General features: G+C 45.7%; 1 protein-coding gene across 2 annotated transcripts in view; it reads left to right on the forward strand.

Moving 5' to 3' along the window:
• Positions 1–443: 443 nt before the first annotated feature.
• The window catches only part of IQGAP2 (IQ motif containing GTPase activating protein 2), a 289,402-nt gene continuing 270,025 nt past the window's right edge, over positions 444–19,820 (forward strand). For both annotated transcript variants that reach the window (XM_024732762.1, XM_024732763.1), the window contains exon 1: positions 444–944. In XM_024732762.1, the coding sequence (XP_024588530.1) occupies positions 899–944 (46 nt within the window). In that variant the 5' untranslated portion in view covers positions 444–898. The remainder of the gene's footprint in view (positions 945–19,820) is intronic.

A 19,820-nucleotide genomic window follows, 5' to 3' on the forward strand; every position in this document is an offset into this window, starting at 1 on the left:
TTAATTTCCTTAAAAGCTAAGCCGGAAAAGGTTTTTGTGGTGTGCGACCCCAGCTGGGCTGGGCGACAGTTCTGTACTTGGGGGAGGGCAGCGGGCCCAAGGTGATCCGAGGATGACTCGCAGTTGTGTTTTGAGTTGTTGCTCGGCGAGTGTTTATCTTGTCCCTCCAGCAAACACACACTCTCAGTTTCTGGTCATGAAAGGGGAACCCGGTATTTTGTAGACAAGGAGTCACAGAAGCAACGTTCGAGGGGAAAAAAGAAAAAAGGAAAAAAAAAAGTCAAGGCGCAATCTCCCCAGACGAAAAGGAACCACGCTGTTTGTCCTTCTGTAACTGAGCAACACCCTGGGCGGCTGGGGCTGGCTGTGTCTTCTGCGGTTTTTCTTTCTCTTCTCCGCAGAGGTTCACTTCCACCCTCTAAACGCTCCACAAGTGAAAAAGCAGGCAGGGCGGCCGCGGGCCCCAGTGGCAGGGGATCCCGGCCCAGGGCCCGTGCAGCCCCTTCCTCCAGCCGCGGGGCCGGACAGGGGCGGGTCCAGGCGGCCGGGCGCTGCGCCCCGCGCGCGGTAGAGGTCGCTGCGCCGCGGCGCGCGCTCTCACCGCGGTGGATAACGGGGCCGGGCCGTAGGAGAAAGGAAACCTGCCCGGGAGGCGGCGGCGGCGGCCCGGAGCGAGCGAGGGAGGAGAGTTCACTTTTGCTCCGGTGTCAGCGCGCGGCGGCGGCAGCGGGCGCTGACGAGGGAGCACCGAGCGAGCGGGGCGCCCATCTCGGGGCGGCCAGGGGAGGGCCGCGAGAGGCCGGATACTAGCGCGCCGGCTGGGCGCGGAGCGGCGAGCCTGGCCAGCGAGGGGAGCCGCGGGGGGCGCGCCGCGTGCGGGCCCCCGGAACCGCGCAGGATGCCCCACGAGGAGCAGCCGTCCCTGCAGAGACCCCGCTACGGCTGTAAGTGCGCCGGGCGCGCGGGGTTCCACCGGCCTTGGGGAGCTCTCTCCCTAAGGGAGGGTTGGAGAAACCGAGGGAGCCGGGTGCGCGCCGCGGAGGAACCGGAGGGCAGCGGCTGGGTGGCTGGCAAAGTTGGGAGCTGGAGTTGCAAAGGCTAGTGAGCGGCGTCCTCCCGCCCTCCCCACAAACTCCTAATCCCCAGCTGGCACTCCAATCCTCTACCCCGCACACCCCACCGTGGCGCGAGGCAGAGCTGGGTCTGCGCCCTGGGACACACCAAGTTGGGCGTTTAAGGGTATCAGGTGAGGAGCCCTCGGAGCTCCTGGACGTTGCCGGCTCGGGCCAGGGGGTGGCGTAAGGGACCCTTTTCTTCCAACTCAGAAGGGGAGCAAAGTTTGCTGTGGCTGCAGGTGGGCTCCGCAAGTAGTGTGCCCGCGCATTCTGCTACTAGCAACGTCGGCTTTCCTGGAAGGGGCGGTGTTTCCTCCTACCCCGCCCCCTCGGGCTTCACCTGGGCCGCAAGAGTCAGTTTGGGCCCCACAGGTGGGAGCCCTTTCCTGCTGCGGCTGAAAGGGGCACCTCGCCCATCCCCCCCGTGCGGCGCGCGGGAGGATTGCAGCCGGGACAGGACGCGGCGCTGGGCTCCCCGGGATCCGGTTGGAGCCGCGTGACTTGAATGAGGTAGTGTCGATTACCCAGCCAGGGTCTACCCTCGGAAAGAGGTTGCTTTGGCGGATCTTGAGTGGATAGAGCCAGATTAGAGCCAACCACATGGCTTCATGTGCAGAGTTCAGAGTCTTTACCAAACATGTGTCAGGAAGTATTTCCTTTAAAACAAACAGAAAGTTGGCACACTCGTTGGCCCTGTCAGTGATCCCTGTGGCGGATCACAGGTTAATCTTTTGCCCAGGCTGGCCTTGGTGGCAGGGGTACCAGGTTTGGGTTAAGATAGTGAACCCTGCTGCATGTTTTGTGGTTCTGGCTGGTTGTGAGGGCCACAGGCTTGCCTAATAAAGGGGAGTAGTCAACGTGCTCACCCTCCCTTTCCTCCCCGCCAGTCTTGGAATGGAGTATCAGAGATGAGAAGTTAATTTTCCCAGGTGACCTTTTCTGTGTCAGCCAGCGAGGAGGCAGCCTGAGGAGTCAGCTGCAGCCTCTGTACTCTAGGGAAATGCATTTAACAAGTAACCCTGCCCTGCCCTTTGCAGCCTTAGCCTTTGCACTTTGCCTAACCGACACAGAGGGCAGAGTTCCTTGCGGTGGGATGTACTCATCCAGAGTGGTGTCAACCATCTTCAGACAGGTGAAAGTCCTTTATGTGTCAGGCTCCCAGAATGTATGGTAGCTTCACTGTGTCAAATTATAAGATGGCCACAATGTGTAGAAACTAGGCGAGTATGAATTTAAAAATGCGTTTTGATATCACATTTTAAACCATGATCTGTTTGGTGTGTCGTCCCTCACTAGTTCAGTGTGCTGGGCAAACTTGCAGTGCATTAATGTGGCATTTCCATCTGTTTCCCTGCGTGAGCGTCTGTGGTGGCGCTTGGTTTTCATTGAATGCACCTGTAGTTTTAGAGCGCTCTTAGAAGCGGCAATCTAGGAGATTCAGATCCCACAAGCATGAAGAGCATTGCACATCGGCACATAGCCCCCTTTTTTGGACATTCTCGTCCAACTTTTCTCACGAGTCTGGTGTAATAGGTGATGTGCCATCTTGTTGGAAGTTATTTTGTGAGGTGTTACTATAGAACAAAGAGGAAATATTAGCTCACTAGTGTAATTCTGCAGAGAAGATATGGAGAACGGAAACGGTGAAGCTGCTATACTAATTTAGACGTGAGTAGAATATTATATTACAACAAGAGTATCTTTCTACGATCAAAACTAAATTTAATTGAAAGTTATGCATAGGTATGATTTCAAAAATCATTTTTGTGCTGTTGTAACAAACTGTGATGTATTTGCCAAAGGAGTTCTGAAAACACGTTGCCACCATGATCTGTCAAAAGTTTTATTCCAGTTACTTGAGAGTTAAAAAGACGAGCGATAGCAAAGAGGGGCTTTGTGACTAGATGTAGATGATTTCACTCATCACTGATGATCCAGTCAGCATTTAAGTGGCTCCTGTGGGTCAGTAATCAATATGTCTGTGGCAGGAATTGTGGTTTTCTACCCCCTGCAAAACTTCTTTCCTTTCATGAGAAACGTTGTAAATGACGTGTTTCACTATTTGCTTCTCTTTAAAAGTGTAGCATAAGCCCAGCATGGGTGTGTTTATGTGTGTGTTGCAGGGGAAGGTTCTGGCTGATGCTCTCAGCTTTTGACTGATGCTCTGGTCTGCACGGTGAGATTTCTGAATCAACTGGTAACTGGTGTGTTTCAGTGGTCAACACAACTAAGCCTCTTATCCCTTTCCCAGTACTAGAAATTTAAGTTCTGAACTGTTAAATTCAGGTGTGTAAAACAGGATTGAGGGTTTCCCTGGTGGCGCAGTGGTTGAGAGTCCGCCTGCCGATGCAGGGGACGCGGGTTCGTGCCCCGGTCCGGGAGGGTCCCACATGCCGCAGAGCGGCTGGGCCCGTGAGCCATGGCCGCTGAGCCTGCGCGTCCGGAGCCTGTGCTCCGCAACGGGAGAGGCCACAGCAGTGAGAGGCCCGCGTACCGCAAAAAAACAGACAAACAAAAAAAAACACCACAGGATTGAATACATCTGTGTTTAGGGCAGCTTGGCTCTAACGGTCTATCAGTGCTTTCCTTTGGAGGCAGAGGGATGTATGCCGTGTTGCCCTGCAATGCTATCTGTAATAGACAAAAAGTCAAGTCCCTCCTACATGCACTAATGTTTTGGTTGAGCTTTTCAAAAGGTTCTTTCAGGTCACCAGCTAAAGTGTTATTTTAGTATGCCTTTAACTTTAATTACACATTCCCTTAGCCTAAATGACTTGTTTGGGAGAGTTTAAGCTTGTAATATCCAGTTTGTTGGAGAGTTTAGTGTTGCTTAAGGTGTTAGCAAACGCCTTTTTTCCTCTAGGGAACCATTGGTTTGCTTTTGCCCCTCACCTTCCACTCCATAAGCTTTTCAGCAGCTCATTTTATTTAAAAGGCTAGTATACAGGCAGATCTAATGCTTACCAAGTCTTCACGGTAATCAAAAGAGAAACAAAGGCCACTCAACTTCTGATCTGAGTCAGGTAAGTCCTACAGGTTAGGCACTTAAGCATGGGGTGTGGAATTTAAGTTGGTGAATTTACCAAGTGCTTGTGTGTTTCACGTGCTGTTGTTATCACCTGCTTATTATGACCTCTGAGAGGGCCAGGGGTTTTCCCGAAGCTGAAACCCCCTGATACTGTCTCAAAACCCCACAGCTAGCTGGTGACAGAGGGAGTTTGGAAGCCAGTGCTGTCAGACCCTGAAGCCTTTTCTCACTGGCTGTTGCCATTTGCCTCTCTTGACTCATCAAACGGGGCTTCGCCCCTCTTTTCTCTCTGTTTCAGGTGTTTGTCCTGATTTTATCAAACTGCAGAAACCTGTAGCCATTTGGATAGTGTGCTCTTTTAAAAGAAGATGGGTGGTATTCTCTCGAGTTTAATTTGGTTGTTTTACCCCTAAGGAAAAGTATGAAAGAATACATGGGCTTTTTGTAGAGTACATCTAGGCTTCAATAAAACATTCTATGTGTATGTAGAGACATCCCATCTCATTGTGAGGCACTGAAATGAAAGGCTTTTCCATAATATAGCTGCATGCTCCAGTGATTCCAAATAGGATAATTTGTAAAACACACTTTATTACATATACTGGCCATGCCTTAAAGTCTAGGGTTGATGAGAAATCAAGCGGAAGTTTGCAGTGGGTTGACTGACCAGTGAGCCGAAGCTTTTTCACCTTAGTGTTCCATTTCGTTTTTCTCCCTTGAAAGGCAGAATGGCGTCAGTGAAGTGGCAAAAGCTTTGGTGTTGAGTAGATCCTATGAAATCCTGACTTGGCCGTTAACTGCCTGAGTAGCCTTGGGGTTTCTCTTACACCTTGAAGGATGGTGTTTTCCATTCCTGTGACAGTGGCTGGTGTGGTTCCTTGCACATAGTGCTAAACACACTGTAGTGACGTCAATCAATTGAGCACCTAACATGTACAACACATTGCCGATGAAGGGAAAATGACTGAGGTGGTTACAGCTTTACAGCTTATAAGAGAATCTGGAAGATGAAGAGTAATGCTTATACTTTTACTAGTGTACTTCCAAGTTCTGTGGAAGTGTAGACACGAGAGTGACGGATTTGGGTGGGGAAATGCGAAGGCGTCATGGAGGCTGTGACCACGACCTGGAGGGAGGTCAGAGGGAAAACTGAAAGGCGTTCCGTGTATTCGTTGCATGAGTATTTTGGTGGGGATGATGCTTAGGAGGTGTGGATAGGTGCTGTGGAAAGGAGGTGTAGCCAGAGGGGAATTTATCATGGAATCCTTTATTTGTAGGCAACAAAAGGCAGAGCTGTCCTAAGAGTAGTTTAATCTAGTCTCTCACTGAAGTATCTCGCTCTTTGAGAGGTCTTTTTTTTTTTTTTTTAACTTTTCATTAGAGTTTATTGGCAAGTGACCTGATGAAGTGGGAAGGGTGGGTGTGCTTGGAATGCATGGGGTTGGAAAGAGCAGGAGGGTGGGTGAGGTTTGGGGACGTGTGCATCGGGGGGTGCCCTCTCTCTCGTTGCTCAGAGGACCCTTCACCATGCTTCTAGGTTGGGGAATTCTTTTTACTGCCAGGTTGGTTCTGCCAGATAGTTCTGCCAGATAGTTCCACTTGGGATAGGCTAGAAGTAAATCATGATGATGCTTCTGGAACTGGTGGCATCCAACGAATACAAAGAGAGGTAGGTCTGGACCCTCACCGGAGCCTAACAGGCTCCAGCCAGGGAGACAGACAGCTAACTCCAAACCATTTCAGAATGTAAATTCCCTGAAAACAGGTTAAAAAAAAAAAATGGTATAGTTACAGCAGGGCAAGGACAGCGAAATTATCTAGGGGGTAGGGTTTCTTCTCCCTCTTTTTTTCCTTATACTCTCCATTACTTAATGACAATTTTGACTTCTCAAATTTCACTGGAGATTTAGGGCAGTCACAGGAGAACATCTCAGTTTGGTTGAAAGTGGCTAATGCCGAGTTTCCAGTTCATTAGCAGGTCCTCAGATTTGACTACACTCTCACTGGACTCTCCCTTAACTTTACAGTCATGGGTTGTGCATGGCCCTTCTTTCCAAGGTGACCAAAGGCACTGACAGCTGTTTCTCCGGTCAGTGCAGTGGCTTTGCTGGAGCAGTTCCTGGAGCAGCAAGGGCTGTAGAGCATCACCTGGGAACCTGTTGGAAAGGCGAATCCCCTGCCCCACCCAGACCTCCTGAGCCGGGCAGTGTGTGTGTGGGGGTCCTACAAGGGCTTCTGATGCACTGCTCTAGTGCAAGGGTGAAAAAGCATCCCTAATACACAGATTACCCTCTCCACAGTGCTTGCAAGTTTTTGTCATGTAAGTAAAAACACGTGAGCACGTTACCAAATGCTTTATTTACAGTATGCCTTGTGTGTTTGATTTGAGCACACACACGCATGGCATACAAACCCTGGCATTGATTTCTGTACAGGTTTGTGTTTATTTTATAGGATCTGTTTCGGTATGGCATTAAGGTTGCTTTTCTCCCTTCTGGGAAACAAATGTGATTTAGAAGATAAAGTGCCAAATCTCCACTAACTAGGGATTAAGTGACATCAACTCCCCAAGGATCTCTAGGGGAAGGTGGTGCTCCTTGGAGCCATTGGGAAGGCTGAGTGAGCTGGGGAACCTGTTTGTGGAATAAGGAAGGTCCCAATCCTGGCCATTCTGGACTTTAATCCTCGCAGGGCGGGGCCTGGACAGTAAGGGTTGAAAGTTGTCTCTTCCCTCCATTTTTTTTTATCCAGGACAACTTCATGTGTTCTTCATTCATTCACAACTTTGAGAGCAGTTGAGTATGTTAGCAGAGATACTATCTGATAGGAATTAGTGCACCTAGGTCATGCCCACATTACAGAAAACTACTGATCTGTTTATTTTTCTATTGATTAAAGATAGGAGGACATTCCTCTGATTTTTTTGCTTAGGATCCCCAAAGAGGACTTTGAATTGTTCTGCTTTTTCCATTACTCCTGAATCTCTAAAGAAGTACATTTTTATATCATTTTTTGCACATTAAGGCAGATTAGTTCCTGATAATTTTGGCTCACTTCTCATTTTATTGCCAGTATGAACTCAGTCTTACATAATGTTAAGGCAGATCCTTAGTCATCTTCATATAAATGGACTTGATTTGCATGTGACTGAAGCAACAGATGTTTGAGACACTTAAGGAATGCTTAGGTTCGGTACCTAGCTGGTAACCTGGAACCCTGGTACCTGGAAGACACTCAGTCAATATTTGCTGTTGTGACAGATTTTGCTTAAAGTGTCAGCACTGCACTGTTGGTCTGAATGAGGAACTTGTTTCTATTATCTGTTAAATTACAGATAATCTCAAGAGTTTGACTGCCAGGCAAATATTTAATGTTGAGTTAAATTTGCTTTCACCCTCTGTGGAACCTAGGCAAGTTATTTTAATTTCTCTGTGCTTCCGTTTCCACCCCTCTAAAGTGTAGATGGGAAAGTGCATGCTCAGAGGGTTAAATGATTCAATGCACATTCAGAATGTGTCTCCATAGTGCCTGCACTTGACTGGTGGGGGAGGGGTGGCAGTAGTATTGCCCTCATCTCTGCTGCCCCTTGCCTGTCTCCCCACCTCCTTGCCCTCTTCTCACTTTAATAGGAAGTGGATTTAAAACTTGGCCCCGTATATGTTTTTTAAATTGAGATATAATTGACATAAACATCCCACGCTTTCTTGAACGTATATACTCAACGGGAAAATAGTTATCTATGTGGAAGTGGAGTCAGTCTATCAGTTTGGGTGGAGATCAAATTCTTGTTCATGTATACTTAAAAAAAAACCCAACTAACATGTTCTTTTGCTGACTGTTAACAAATAAAGTTGGATGGTGGGTTGGATTTCTGTGCTGCATTGTTTTATCATCTTAAAAGTGGTTGCGGAATTGTCACTAGCATACCTGAGTGAGGAATTATTCTGCAGTTAATAAGCAACCTGTTGTCTCATTTCAGGGTTGAGTTGATCATAGCTGCTGCAGCTGGTTTGAAAGCCCAAGGGTTTGTGACACTATCGAGATAGGAAGGAGCTGCTTGAAATAAGTGTTAATCTTCATGCCTAATTCAGATTGTGGAGTTTGGCTTTGATGAGAGCGTCGTCCTACCTTCTGGTCAACCTGGTACTGTGGGGATTTAGAAGGGGGTTGGGCAAGAGGAGGAGGAAGTGTGCTGGGTTCATTTGACGTCCCTCAGGATCCCTTACTGCCTCTAGAAAGATAGTGAAACTTTAGGTTCATGGGCCAGTGAAGCTCAACTTAGAGGAATAATTGGGATATTGGAGCCATAGGATGTAGAGAATCTTCACTGCTTCTTGTGTCCCCACGTTCAGATTACTCATTCATTCTGCTCTTCCCCCTTTCTTCTACCAGGGTTTTGTTTTGTTTGTTCCAGGAAGTTTCATACAAATGTTTCCTATCGACCCTTCTACTCCTCATCTCCCCCAGAAGGGAGCACTGGGGTCAGCCAGACTTGGCTGGTTCCTACCTGGGTCCCTGGGTATGTCGATCGCTTCCACATTCTTTGCCTCGGCCCTGGGCTGACCGAGCAGGCTTCGCAGGGTTGGGGTAAGGGACCCGGCAAGATGTCAGTCACATCGTCAGCCTCACGGAATAAGAGTTCTCCGTTCACCCACCCCCTAACCTCTGCTCCCCCCGTATCCAATCCAGAGCCTTACTCATACTGCGCTCTTAGGAAGTGTTTCCGAGAAATGGTCATTACATAGCTAACACAGATAGGCCCTCACTTCCATTCTGTTTCTACTAATGGTTTTTATTTTCCAAAGGAAAACATATTCATTTAAAAAGAATGAGGCCTTCTTTCTAGATTAAAATTATCCAGTTCTTAAAATTACCTGAAATCTATACCATACTGCCTTAATCCTTGTCCATTTTTATTTCCTTTATGCTTTTTTAAGGCCTCTTCCCCCTCCCTCCCTCAGTTTTTTTTTTAAAGATTCAGTTGTAGTATTTAAAGTCATAAAATTTAAAATATATAAAAAAATAAAGAGAATGTATAAAGATACAGTTATCTGTCCATGAGAACTAGGGACACATGAGTCCTTTCCTTGCTTTGGCGCTGATCCTGGGGACAGTTTCAGAGCTTTCCTCCTCAGTTCTGCAATAGAATATATGCTGTTGTCGGTTTGAATTGACCAACAGTTTGGAGGATTGTGCTTATGTATTATTCTTCAAAGTAGACTCCGGTTGTTAACTTTGCACATGTGATTAGGTGAACTCTGAGAAAGAGATGGAACTTATAATGTGCTTCTGTGTAGTGGTTTTGAAATCTTTGAAAATGTGTACCTTGGATCTGTTGAGTAGGACAGACAAAATCCAGCAACCAAACAGGGAAGATAGACTTAACCTATGTACTCATGAATATCTCTAGAAGGTTATGCAAACATCTTTTTAGAGGTTACCTTTGGGGAGAGAGACTGAGGGCAAGGGTGAGAATATTATTTGAATTGTTTTTACCATGTATTACCTTTCAAAAAATAGAGCAAATGTGTTTTGAAAAATATTGTACTACATTGGGACTTCCCTGGTGGCACAGTGGTTAAGAATCCGCCTGCCAATGCAGGGGACACGGGTTCGAGCCCTGGTCCAGGAAGAACCCACATGCCATGGAGCAGCTAAGCCCATGTGCCACAACTACCGAGCCTGCGCTCTAGAGCTTGTGAGCCACAACTACTGAGACCACATGCCATAACTCCTGAGCCCACGTGCCACAACTACTGAAGCCCACGCTCTTCGGGCCCATGCTCTGCAACAAGTGAAGCCACCCCAACGAGAAGCCCATGCACCGCAATGAAGAGTAGCCCCCCGCTCACCACAATTAGAGAAAGCCCATGCGCAGCAGCAAAGACCCAACATAGCCAAAAATAATAAATAATAAAAATAAATTTATTAAAAATTGTACTACATTGATGACTCTGAGAATAACATGGATAAAATAGAACAGCAATAAAATCCATGAGGGTCACAACTGTGTCTTTTGGTCACTGCTGTATCCCCAGTGTCTGGCATTATAAGTCATTCAACATGTCAGCAGTAGTTCTTTCTAGGTAATGAGATTTTTTTTTTCCACATCTTTATTAGAGTATAATTGCTTTACAATGCTGTGTTAGTTTCTGCTTTATAACAAAGTGAATCAGTTCTACATATACATATGTTCCCATATCTCTTCCCTCTTGCGTCTCCCTCCCTATCCCACCCCTCCAGGCGGTTACAAAGCACTGAGCTGATCTCCCTGTGCTATGTGGCTGCTTCCCACTAGCTATCTACATTACATTTGGTAGTGTATATATGTCCATGCCTCTCTCTCGCTTTGTCACAGCTTACCCTTCCCCCTCCCCATATCCTCAAGTCCATTCTCTAGTAGGTCTGTGTCTTTATTCCTGTCTTACCCCTAGGTTCTTCATGACATTTTTTTTTCTTAAATTCCATATATATGTGTTAGCATACGGTATTTGTCTTTCTCTTTCTGACTTACTTCACTCTGTATGACAGACTCTAGGTCCATCCACCTCACTACAAATAACTCAATTTCATTTCTTTTTATGGCTGAGTAATATTCCATTGTATATATGTGCCACATCTTCTTTATCCATTCATCCAATGATGGGCACTTAGGTTGTTTCCATCTCCGGGCTATTGTAAATAGAGCTGCAATGAACATTTTGGTACATGACTCTTTTTGAATCATGGTTTTCTCAGGATATATGCCCAGTAGTGGGATTGCTGGGTCATATGGTAGTTCTATTTGTAGTTTTTTAAGGAACCTCCATACTGTTCTCCATAGTGGCTGTACCAATTCACATTCCCACCAGCAGTGCAAGAGTGTTCCCTTTTCTCCACACCCTCTCCAGCATTTATTGTTTGTAGATTTTTTGATGATGGCCATTCTGACTGGTGTGAGGTGATACCTCATTGTAGTTTTGATTTGCATTTCTCTAATGATTAGTGATGTTGAGCATTCTTTCATGTGTTTGTTGGCAATCTGTATATCTTCTTTGGGGAAATGTCTATTTAGGTCTTCTGCCCACTTTTGGATTGGGTTGTTTGTTTTTTTGATATTGAGCTGCGTGAGATGCTTTTAAATTTTGGAGATTAATCCTTTGTCAGTTGCTTCAAAAATGGTTTTATACTTAGAAAAGTTAGAACAGTTACCCTTTACTACTCAAGATACAAAGTTATGGTTAGCTATGAACTTTGCCTTGAAAAAATTAGAGTCTGGAAAACAGGTCTGTTATTATGGGAAGGATTCAGTGGAGATCTAATTTTCTAGGGTGTGTGTGTGTGTGTGTGTGTGTGTGTGTGTGTGTGCGCGCGCGCGCGCGTGTGTGCGTGCGTGTACCTGCGCACATGGTTGTGTGAGAGACAGAGATTGAAAGGCTAAAGTGTTGAGAGGTCCAGGATGCTCTAGTTAAGCTGTTGTAGTTGGGATCGAGATGATGAGAGGTTGGATGAAAACCATAAAGATAAGCAAGGTGAAGTAGGGAGCGGTGATAGGCAAAAATCCCAGGTGGGCAGTAGCTAATCAAAGTTTTTAAAATTTGTGAAGGGAAAGTGTGTGGGAAGCTGACTTGTAAAAGGCAATGGATCAAGAAATAGTGTTCACAGTGAAATAAAGGTGGTTGACATAAAAGCAAGGAATTATTCTCCTGACTCAGGAGAACTCTCAAGAGCCTCACCGAGGTAGACCACTCATTATTTTTTTATTCAACAAGACGTGCTGGATGCTATGTGTATGATGGAAGTTACCCGGGGCTTGTAGACTAAATGCCTTCGGTAAAGTGTGAGCAGAGCCTTATATAAAATGGATAAGAAGCTTCGGAGTGTCCCTGAGCTGGAGATGGCATTTGCTACTTTCACCACTCAAATGGGGAGGAAAACATTTGTGAACAGTACACAGACAGAGCAAGGTGAGTCTCCCCCTTGGAAGCTGCCATCATCCCCTGAATTATGTTGTAAAACTGAGGTAGCTGGAATGGAAGTGTTGTCACCCTGGAGGGATGAGAGTCATGGGGCACTGTGATGGCAAGGGCAGTGTCTAGCATCTGAGGGCTTAGGTGGAGGTGCCACTTACTGTATGGCATGGGGTATGGCTTCTCTGAGCTTCCGTCTACACATTTGAGAAGTGGGTTTATGTTTACCTCAAAAGGGGTGTGAGGTACTGGAGATTGCTCTGAAAACTGTTCAAGTGTTATATATGGGTGGTGTGGGGTAATTTAGCTGCTTACATGAATACCTCTTTCAGGTAGTCCTATTAGTGTTGAAAAGGGCTCATCACTCTATCGCCTACCTCAAAGGCAGTGCCACTTCAGTTTTATGACATAGGCTGTTTTTGGACCCATGTTTGAAATGAGGCTTTTTCCCCCCCTTCCTTCTCCAGTTTGAAAAGCAAATTTTTGCTTTGGGTAGCAATATGTTTGAGATATAAATTTTCTAAATCCTAGTGTGTAATCTTTGGCCAGATTCTTCCTTATCTATCTAAACATTTGTCTTACTAGGCAGTGTAAATAATGAAAACATAAGGGAATAGTAGGTGCCTCAAAGTTGAAAAGACATTTCAAGAGTGTCTTTGAGACCTCTGCTATAGGAGAATGTTTCTTAAAGGGAAACTATTTTATGAGACATGGGAAATCTACAATGAGGGGGGACAATAAAGCTTGGGAGCCACTTGTTTCCTAGTCTGTTGATAGAGCTCATTTCTTTACAAATTTGAAATGTTGTGGCTTATTTTTAAGAAAAGTAAGGGAAGGGTGGAAGGTAGGGCAGCTGGGATCATTTGGGACTGAAGAAATTTCCCAGGGCCGCCGGGTATCAACAGTGGGCCACCCTCTTAGGTTAATTGCACATCTTTGGCTGTTATACACGCCGTAATATCACATCTCGGTTTAGAGCTCTTTTAATTCCTAGTTGTCAACCTGACTGCCCATTATAATCTCCAGGGGAGCTTCACAAAGAAAACACTGATTCCCTGGATCCCAGCCCCGAGATGTTCTGTTTATTTGTTTGGGGGTAGAGCTCTGGCATAAACATTTTTATTTTGTTTTATTTTGATTTACTTAAAAAAATTTTGAACCCTCAAAACCACAAAGAACGATACTTGGAATGTCCATGCCTTTCACTTAGCTTCACCAACTGTTAACATCCTGCTGCACCGTTGCATCTGCAGAGACTTTGACAGCTTAGCCCTCAATACTTCACACATCTCACAGGCCAACAACAAGGATACTCTCCTCCACAACCCCATCTTCCGTACCACTGGTACCGTGCGTTCAAGTCTACCATCCACTTTTAAATTCTACACTAAGATCTTCCTCAACTGTACTTTATAGCCATTTTTTTGGATCCAGCATCCAGTCAAGTGTCTCATATTGCCTTTGGCTGTTATGCCCCCCTCAGTCTTGCCCAGGCTGGAACAGTGCTTCCACTCCCTTTTAATTCAATGACATTGAATCCCCTAAGAAGCCCAGGTGCATTTCTTGGCATGAAAGCCTCATGAGTGACGACGTTTCCTCCCAGTACATCACATCAGAAGTCCACCATGTCCAACGTGTTACTACCAGTGATGAATAGATATTTTAAGAAATCTCCATAGGAGATTCCAGTGTGCGGCCAAGGTTTGAAATTCATTGAATTAGTTAAAACCCCTTTCTCTGCGTGTACACGTGTTTGTCGTAAAGTACAGAGCATCAAGTTTACCATTTTAACCATTCTTAAGTGTAAGTGCAGTAGCGTTAAGTGCGTTCACATTTTTGTGCAACCATCACCACCATCCATCTCCAGAACGTTTTCATCTTCTCAAACTGACACTGTATCCATTCAGCAATAGCTCCCCGTTCCCCCCTCCTCCCATTGCCTGCAACCCACCCTTCTTTCTCTGTCTTTCTCTGCTTTTGACTACCCTAGATACATCGTATGAGTGGAGCCAGACAGTATTTGTCCTTTTGTGAGTGGCTTGCTTCACTTAGTTTAGTGTCCTCGAGATTCATCCAAGTTGTACCATATATTAGAATTTCCTTCCATTTTAAGGCTGAATAATATTCTCGTACATATATACCATATTTTGTTTATTTGTCTGTTGATGGACAGCCTGGGTAGTTTCCCTTTTGGCTCTTGCAAATAATACTGCTATGAACATAGGTGTACAAGTATGTACCTATGAACAAAAGTTTCCTTCTTTTGCATGTATACCCAGAAATGGGATTGCTCGATTGTATGGTAATTCTATGTTTAATTTGGAGGGAATTGCCCCACATCTCTCCCTTTTCAATTAAGTGAATGGAAGCCTCAGAAGAGTAAAATATCTTTGAGTTCAAGGGAGAACTCAGAATGCAGGCCTCTGGGCTCCTGTTCAGATGACCACCCCAAGGGCATGTGTGGATCCCTCTTCTTCATAGGGGATAAAGACCAATGTCTAGATGTGGCAAGATTTACTTCTTTGCAACCCCGGGTGGGATGCAGGACAAGGGTTAGCATGTAGCATTTCATTTACATTATGCATAACCTTTAAGAGAGTTTTAGCTTTTGGTTGATCATTTAAATAGTATTACTCCATAGACAAGAGGTTGTTGCCTTTGGACTCTGTAAGTAGTGCAAAGGGAGGTAACTGGTTGCGTCTCTGGGGTGTAGAGGATTTTTTTTTAATATATAAATTTATTTATTTTATTTATTTACCTTTGGCTGCATTGGGTCTTCGTTGCTGTGTGCAGGCTTTCTCTAGTTGTGGCGAGCCGGGTCTACTCTTTGTTGTGCATGGGCTTCTCATTGCGGTGGCTTCTCTTGTTGTGGAGCACGGGCTCTAGGCGCACAGGCTTCAGTAGTTGTGGCGCGTGGGCTTAGTTGCTCCGTGGCATGTGGGATCTTCCCGGACCAGGGCTCAAACCCGTGTCCCCTGCATTGACAGGCAGATTCTTAACCACTGCGCCACCAGGGAAGTCCCGGGTATATAGGATTTTGAGTATTGTTTTCATTTGGTAAGCTGGCTCCTCCAAATACAGGTAACCCTTGAAAACATGTGTTTGACCTGCTCAGGTCCACGTGTATGTTTTTCGGTAGTAAATATTACAGTACTACATTATCCTCGGTTGGTTGACTCCGTGGATACGGAGGGACCGCCTGTAAGTTACATATGGATCTTTGACTGCAGAAGGTCGATGCCTCTGACTCCCATGTTCAAGGATCAACTGTATTAGCTGTGTGACCTGGGGCAAAATCATAACTTCCCTGATTCATGCTGTTCAACAGTAAAATGGGGATAATAATAGTAGTTAGAACTGAATGAATTACTCTACATAAAAATGCTGTGTCTAATGCCGAGAAGGCACTCAGTGCAAGGTATTAATATATCTCTCATCAATTTCAGTGATGCTAGTTAGATAATTCCAGTCATCCTTGGAAGTATTATTTGGAATGCTGATATTTTTAGAATGAGTTCTTGAGTTGTACTAGACTTGGTGTCTCCATTTGGCTGTCTTGTGGCTGGCAGACAGAGGCTTCTAACGTGGTGACTTTTACCCAGAGCAGAAGGTGGCAGGACCCTGTGAGAGCAAGGGCTCTAGAACAACTGTGGACTGAAAGTAAGGGGAAGCCATTTCCTAAGGGTGAGTGTTGGTCATTTTTATACACTGCTGGGGCCATGGAGTCCAGAGTAAGAAAGTGTGTTTGGAGGATTCTGGCTTCATTGTCCCTGGCTTAGGTGGAGCCAGGACTAGACAACCTGCTGTTTTGGAAGACTGGTCATCCTTCGGCTCCCTGGTTGGAAATGAGCATTACAGGATCAGCAGTCTAGTTCTGTGTAACCAGGTTGTTGTCTCTTAATGATTAGTTTGGAATGCGTGCTGAGTATCACTTGTGGAGTTCCTAGGATTATTTAACAAGAGGGTTAGGGTTAGGCTCTGCAGAATAGCCTGGAAGTATTGAAACCGGGACAATCCTATTTCACTGGAGGATCCTGATCTTAACCCTGGTCTCTGCGCAGCCCTGGGAGAGACATCCCATGGTTTTTCGTGCCTGCTAGGAGGGGACAGGACCACGAGAGGTGGGCATTGTATACACAATTCTAAGAAGAAGGGACTGGTTCCTACCTTTTTCTGTCGGTTTAACCTCTGATGATGCTGATGATAACAAATATATAGTGCTTATAGGTGCCAGGCGCGGCTCTGAGCACTTTATATGAATCACCCAGTTTAATCCTTATGACAACTTTCTGAGATTGGTAATATTATCGCCATTTTATAGGTGGGAAAACTGAGGTACAGAGAGGTTAAGTAACTGCCCAAGGGCCCACAGCTAGTAAGTGGCAGCGTTAGGATTTGAACCCAGGCAGTGTGACTACAGACCTTGTGCCTGCTGTACCTGTTGGATACAAGTTAAAAAGTCAGTTTTGTGTACTTGGTACTATGTCTTCTGGGTAAAGCATTTTCGCCATTGTACTAGTTTCCTTTTGTAACAAATTAAAACAAACTGTGTGGCTTAATATAAGAGACATTTATTCTCCCACATTCTCTAGGCTAGAAGTCCAAAATCAGGGTGTTGGCTGGGCTACACTCTCTCTGAAGGCTCTGCTGGGAGGTCCTTCCCTGCCTCTTTCTAGCTTATGCTTGTTGCTGGTAGTCGTTAGAGTTGCTTGGCTTTTAGGTGTATCAGTCCAGTATCTGCCTCCATGGTCATATGGTGTTATCCCTGGGTGTTTTTTCTTCTTATAAGTCATTGGGTTAGGGGCCACCCTAATCTATTGTGACTTCATTTTAATTTCTTGCATCTGCAAAGACCCCATTTCCAAATAAGTTCACATTGTGAGATTCCGGGCAGACATGAATTTGGGGGGGGATACCGTGCAACGCAGTATAGCCATTAAATTTGGGCAAAGGAAGAATTTCAGACATCTGAACTTTTTAGCACAGTGACTTTAGCTGGTCATGAACAGTGATGTATAGGGAATTCCCAGGATTCACTGCTGTGGTGAATCCCAGGTTCAATCCCTGGTCGGGGAACTAAGATCCCACAAGCATGGCACGGCCAAAACAAAACAAAGCAAACAGAAAAGTAAACAAACAAAAAACCAGTGATGCATATGGCCGGGGAGAGGCAGGGAGTTAGTGGGGTTGGCTAGTGCCTGCTGTCAAGTCCATGCTTGGGCATCACCAAAGCTGAGATATCATCACGAAAACAGATGAACAAAGGAAAAGTGTAGAAGCAGCGGAGATCAAAGAAAGGATCTGGAGGCATCAGAAGGCGATGGTGCCTGGATGGGCACTACCTAGTGAGAGAAAGACAGCAGTAATCGTGGCACTGTTTAGGAGCCAGCACTACATAATGATCATTTAAATCCTCTCGCAGTGACTTAAAACCTGTTCAGCGCATTCTGAAGAAGAGAATCGGGAAGTGTGTGGTTCTTCTTAGAGATGTTTCTGTCAAATTCACCTTGCGGTGCATGCAGGTTTAGCCAACAGTTAAGCAGAGAATAGGCTCGTTTAGAAGTCCTTTGATCAGGCTGGATGGCTGAAACATACATTGTTTCCGACATAATTTTTATGGCAACAGGACTTTCTGCCGTAAATCCATAACAGGTTTACAAATAGCCACTTTCTGTTTTTTGCTCAGACTGATAAAAGGTCAGAAGTACAAATTTAGAGCTTATCTGTAGACTTTTGTGAAGGGCTTACACATTGTTTTTGGTGTATTTATATCCCTCTGCCTTCATTGTTCTTGTCTGCTTTTGTTTCCTTTACCTAATTTCATTTCTTTGTATTTATACATTCCCCCTCTGCCCCCCACATATCTATCTTTGTTAACCCGCTCAGATACTTTTAGGAAGAAAGTGAGATGTAAGTGAAGTGGTCAGTTGACAAATGAGCCCCTTGGCCTGGTCTCTGCTCTCAGAGAGCTGACCTTCTGATGGGGGAGATGGCAGTGTCTCAGAGCCCTGGTTCTGTCACTTACTACCATTCAGCTCTGGTTTCCCCTCCCGCAGAATGAAGGGATGAAGTAGTGGTACCTATCTGATGGCATCATGAGAACGAAATGGGATGCAAATGTAAAGCACTTAGCACAGTACCTGGCACGTAGAGCGTGCTCAGTGGGTGGAGAAAGGAGCATTCCAGAAGAGGAGATAGTGTGAACTGAAGCCCGGGATTGATATGCCTCAATCCCATGCATGCAGGACTGATTAGAGGGAAGGAGAGCAGAGTGGATGGAGTGTCCTGACAGCCATGAAGGCAAGGATTCTTAGACACTGAAGAGGCACAGACAGTTGGACCGTTTTTTCTTCTTCCTCCTGAGCATTCCTTCTCATCTGCAGTGACTCCAAGCCCATGCCTGCCTTGCTATTTCTTCCCCTGTATTTGATCCATCTGGAGCTTGTCCTAGCTCAGGGCAAGCCTCTTGACTGACTCCAGCAGAATTCAAGGAGAGGTTTGAAACTCATAACCCTGGTGGCCAAGACTGTTTAGAGAGATGGATCCTTCATTAAAATTTTATTGCTTCAGTTTCCTTTTTCTTCTCCATCCTCTTTATTTACTACCTTCTGTTACACATAAACTTTTGAAGTCTGAATAGCAGACAGCTGTTAATGTTGCCATTGGAGAACCACAGAAAACTTAAACTAGTTTTGAATGATGTGGAGAAGTGCTTAGAAAATAAAGTGAGAAAGCAGTATACACTGTGGCGAATTTAGAACTTAACTCCTGTGGGGGAAAGGACTGGAGGGAGGTACATCACATTGTTAACAGTTGTTTTAAGTAGAACTATGTTTCCTACTCTGTAGTTTTCATTTCTCTTAGACCTGTAATCATTAAAAATGGGGGGACCCCACCCACATTACTGCTTCTGTTTGTGAGGTAAGAAGCTCTTCCCCATCTGGACTTCGCTGACTTGGGATAATATCGTCTGGTGTAGAGACTGTTGGTGGGATGAAATGAATTGCCAGTGAATCAGCTTGCTGGCCTGGCTTTTCTGCTCCCTTCTTCCCAAGCCTATGGGCTTCATCCAGCCATTTAGACCTTGTGGGTCAGTGCTTGTGTGCCACATGGAAATAGGACTTTTTCACGTGTGCTGGTGTCAGGAGTTGGAGGATGGAATGCATTTGGATTGGAAGTTGTTGTGTAACTCACTTCATGGGTCAGATTGAGAGCAGGTTTTCCCATGGTCTGTGCCAATAACCTCACTGTTGAGACCCTCGAGTCACAAGATGAGAGCGTGTGTGCCCAGTTCTGAGTTTCCCTTCATCGGCGTCCAGTCATTTCCAGTGGGCAGAATTTCGGTCAGCTGGCGCATCTCCAGCAGGGGCCAAATGAGGCATAATTACGCATGAGCTTAACTTTCAGGTCTGTGGCTTACTGTGCTCTGCAGAAGCATGCCAGGCCTGGAGCTTTGTTCTCCCTGGGAATAGCATACCCAGAAGAAAGGTTACAGTATAATTCATCATCCAAACCTAGATACCTTTATGGGAGAAGAGGAATTCTAGTAATTATGCCAAGGCAACCATGTCAGCTGGGCCATTTCTGGGCACACGGGGACGTATGGTCCCCTGCCCGGTAGGATGGTTCTTTTTCTGTTCTGTGAAATGAACTTCAGTTTCCTAGACAGAGTCTTCACAGCCACCTTTGGAGGAGAGGGGAAGACAAAACTGTTGGAGAGGATGCCGG

Source organism: Neophocaena asiaeorientalis, unplaced genomic scaffold (genome assembly GCF_003031525.2).
Source record: "Neophocaena asiaeorientalis asiaeorientalis breed wild unplaced genomic scaffold, Neophocaena_asiaeorientalis_V1.1 scaffold515, whole genome shotgun sequence".
NCBI lineage: Eukaryota > Metazoa > Chordata > Mammalia > Artiodactyla > Phocoenidae > Neophocaena > Neophocaena asiaeorientalis.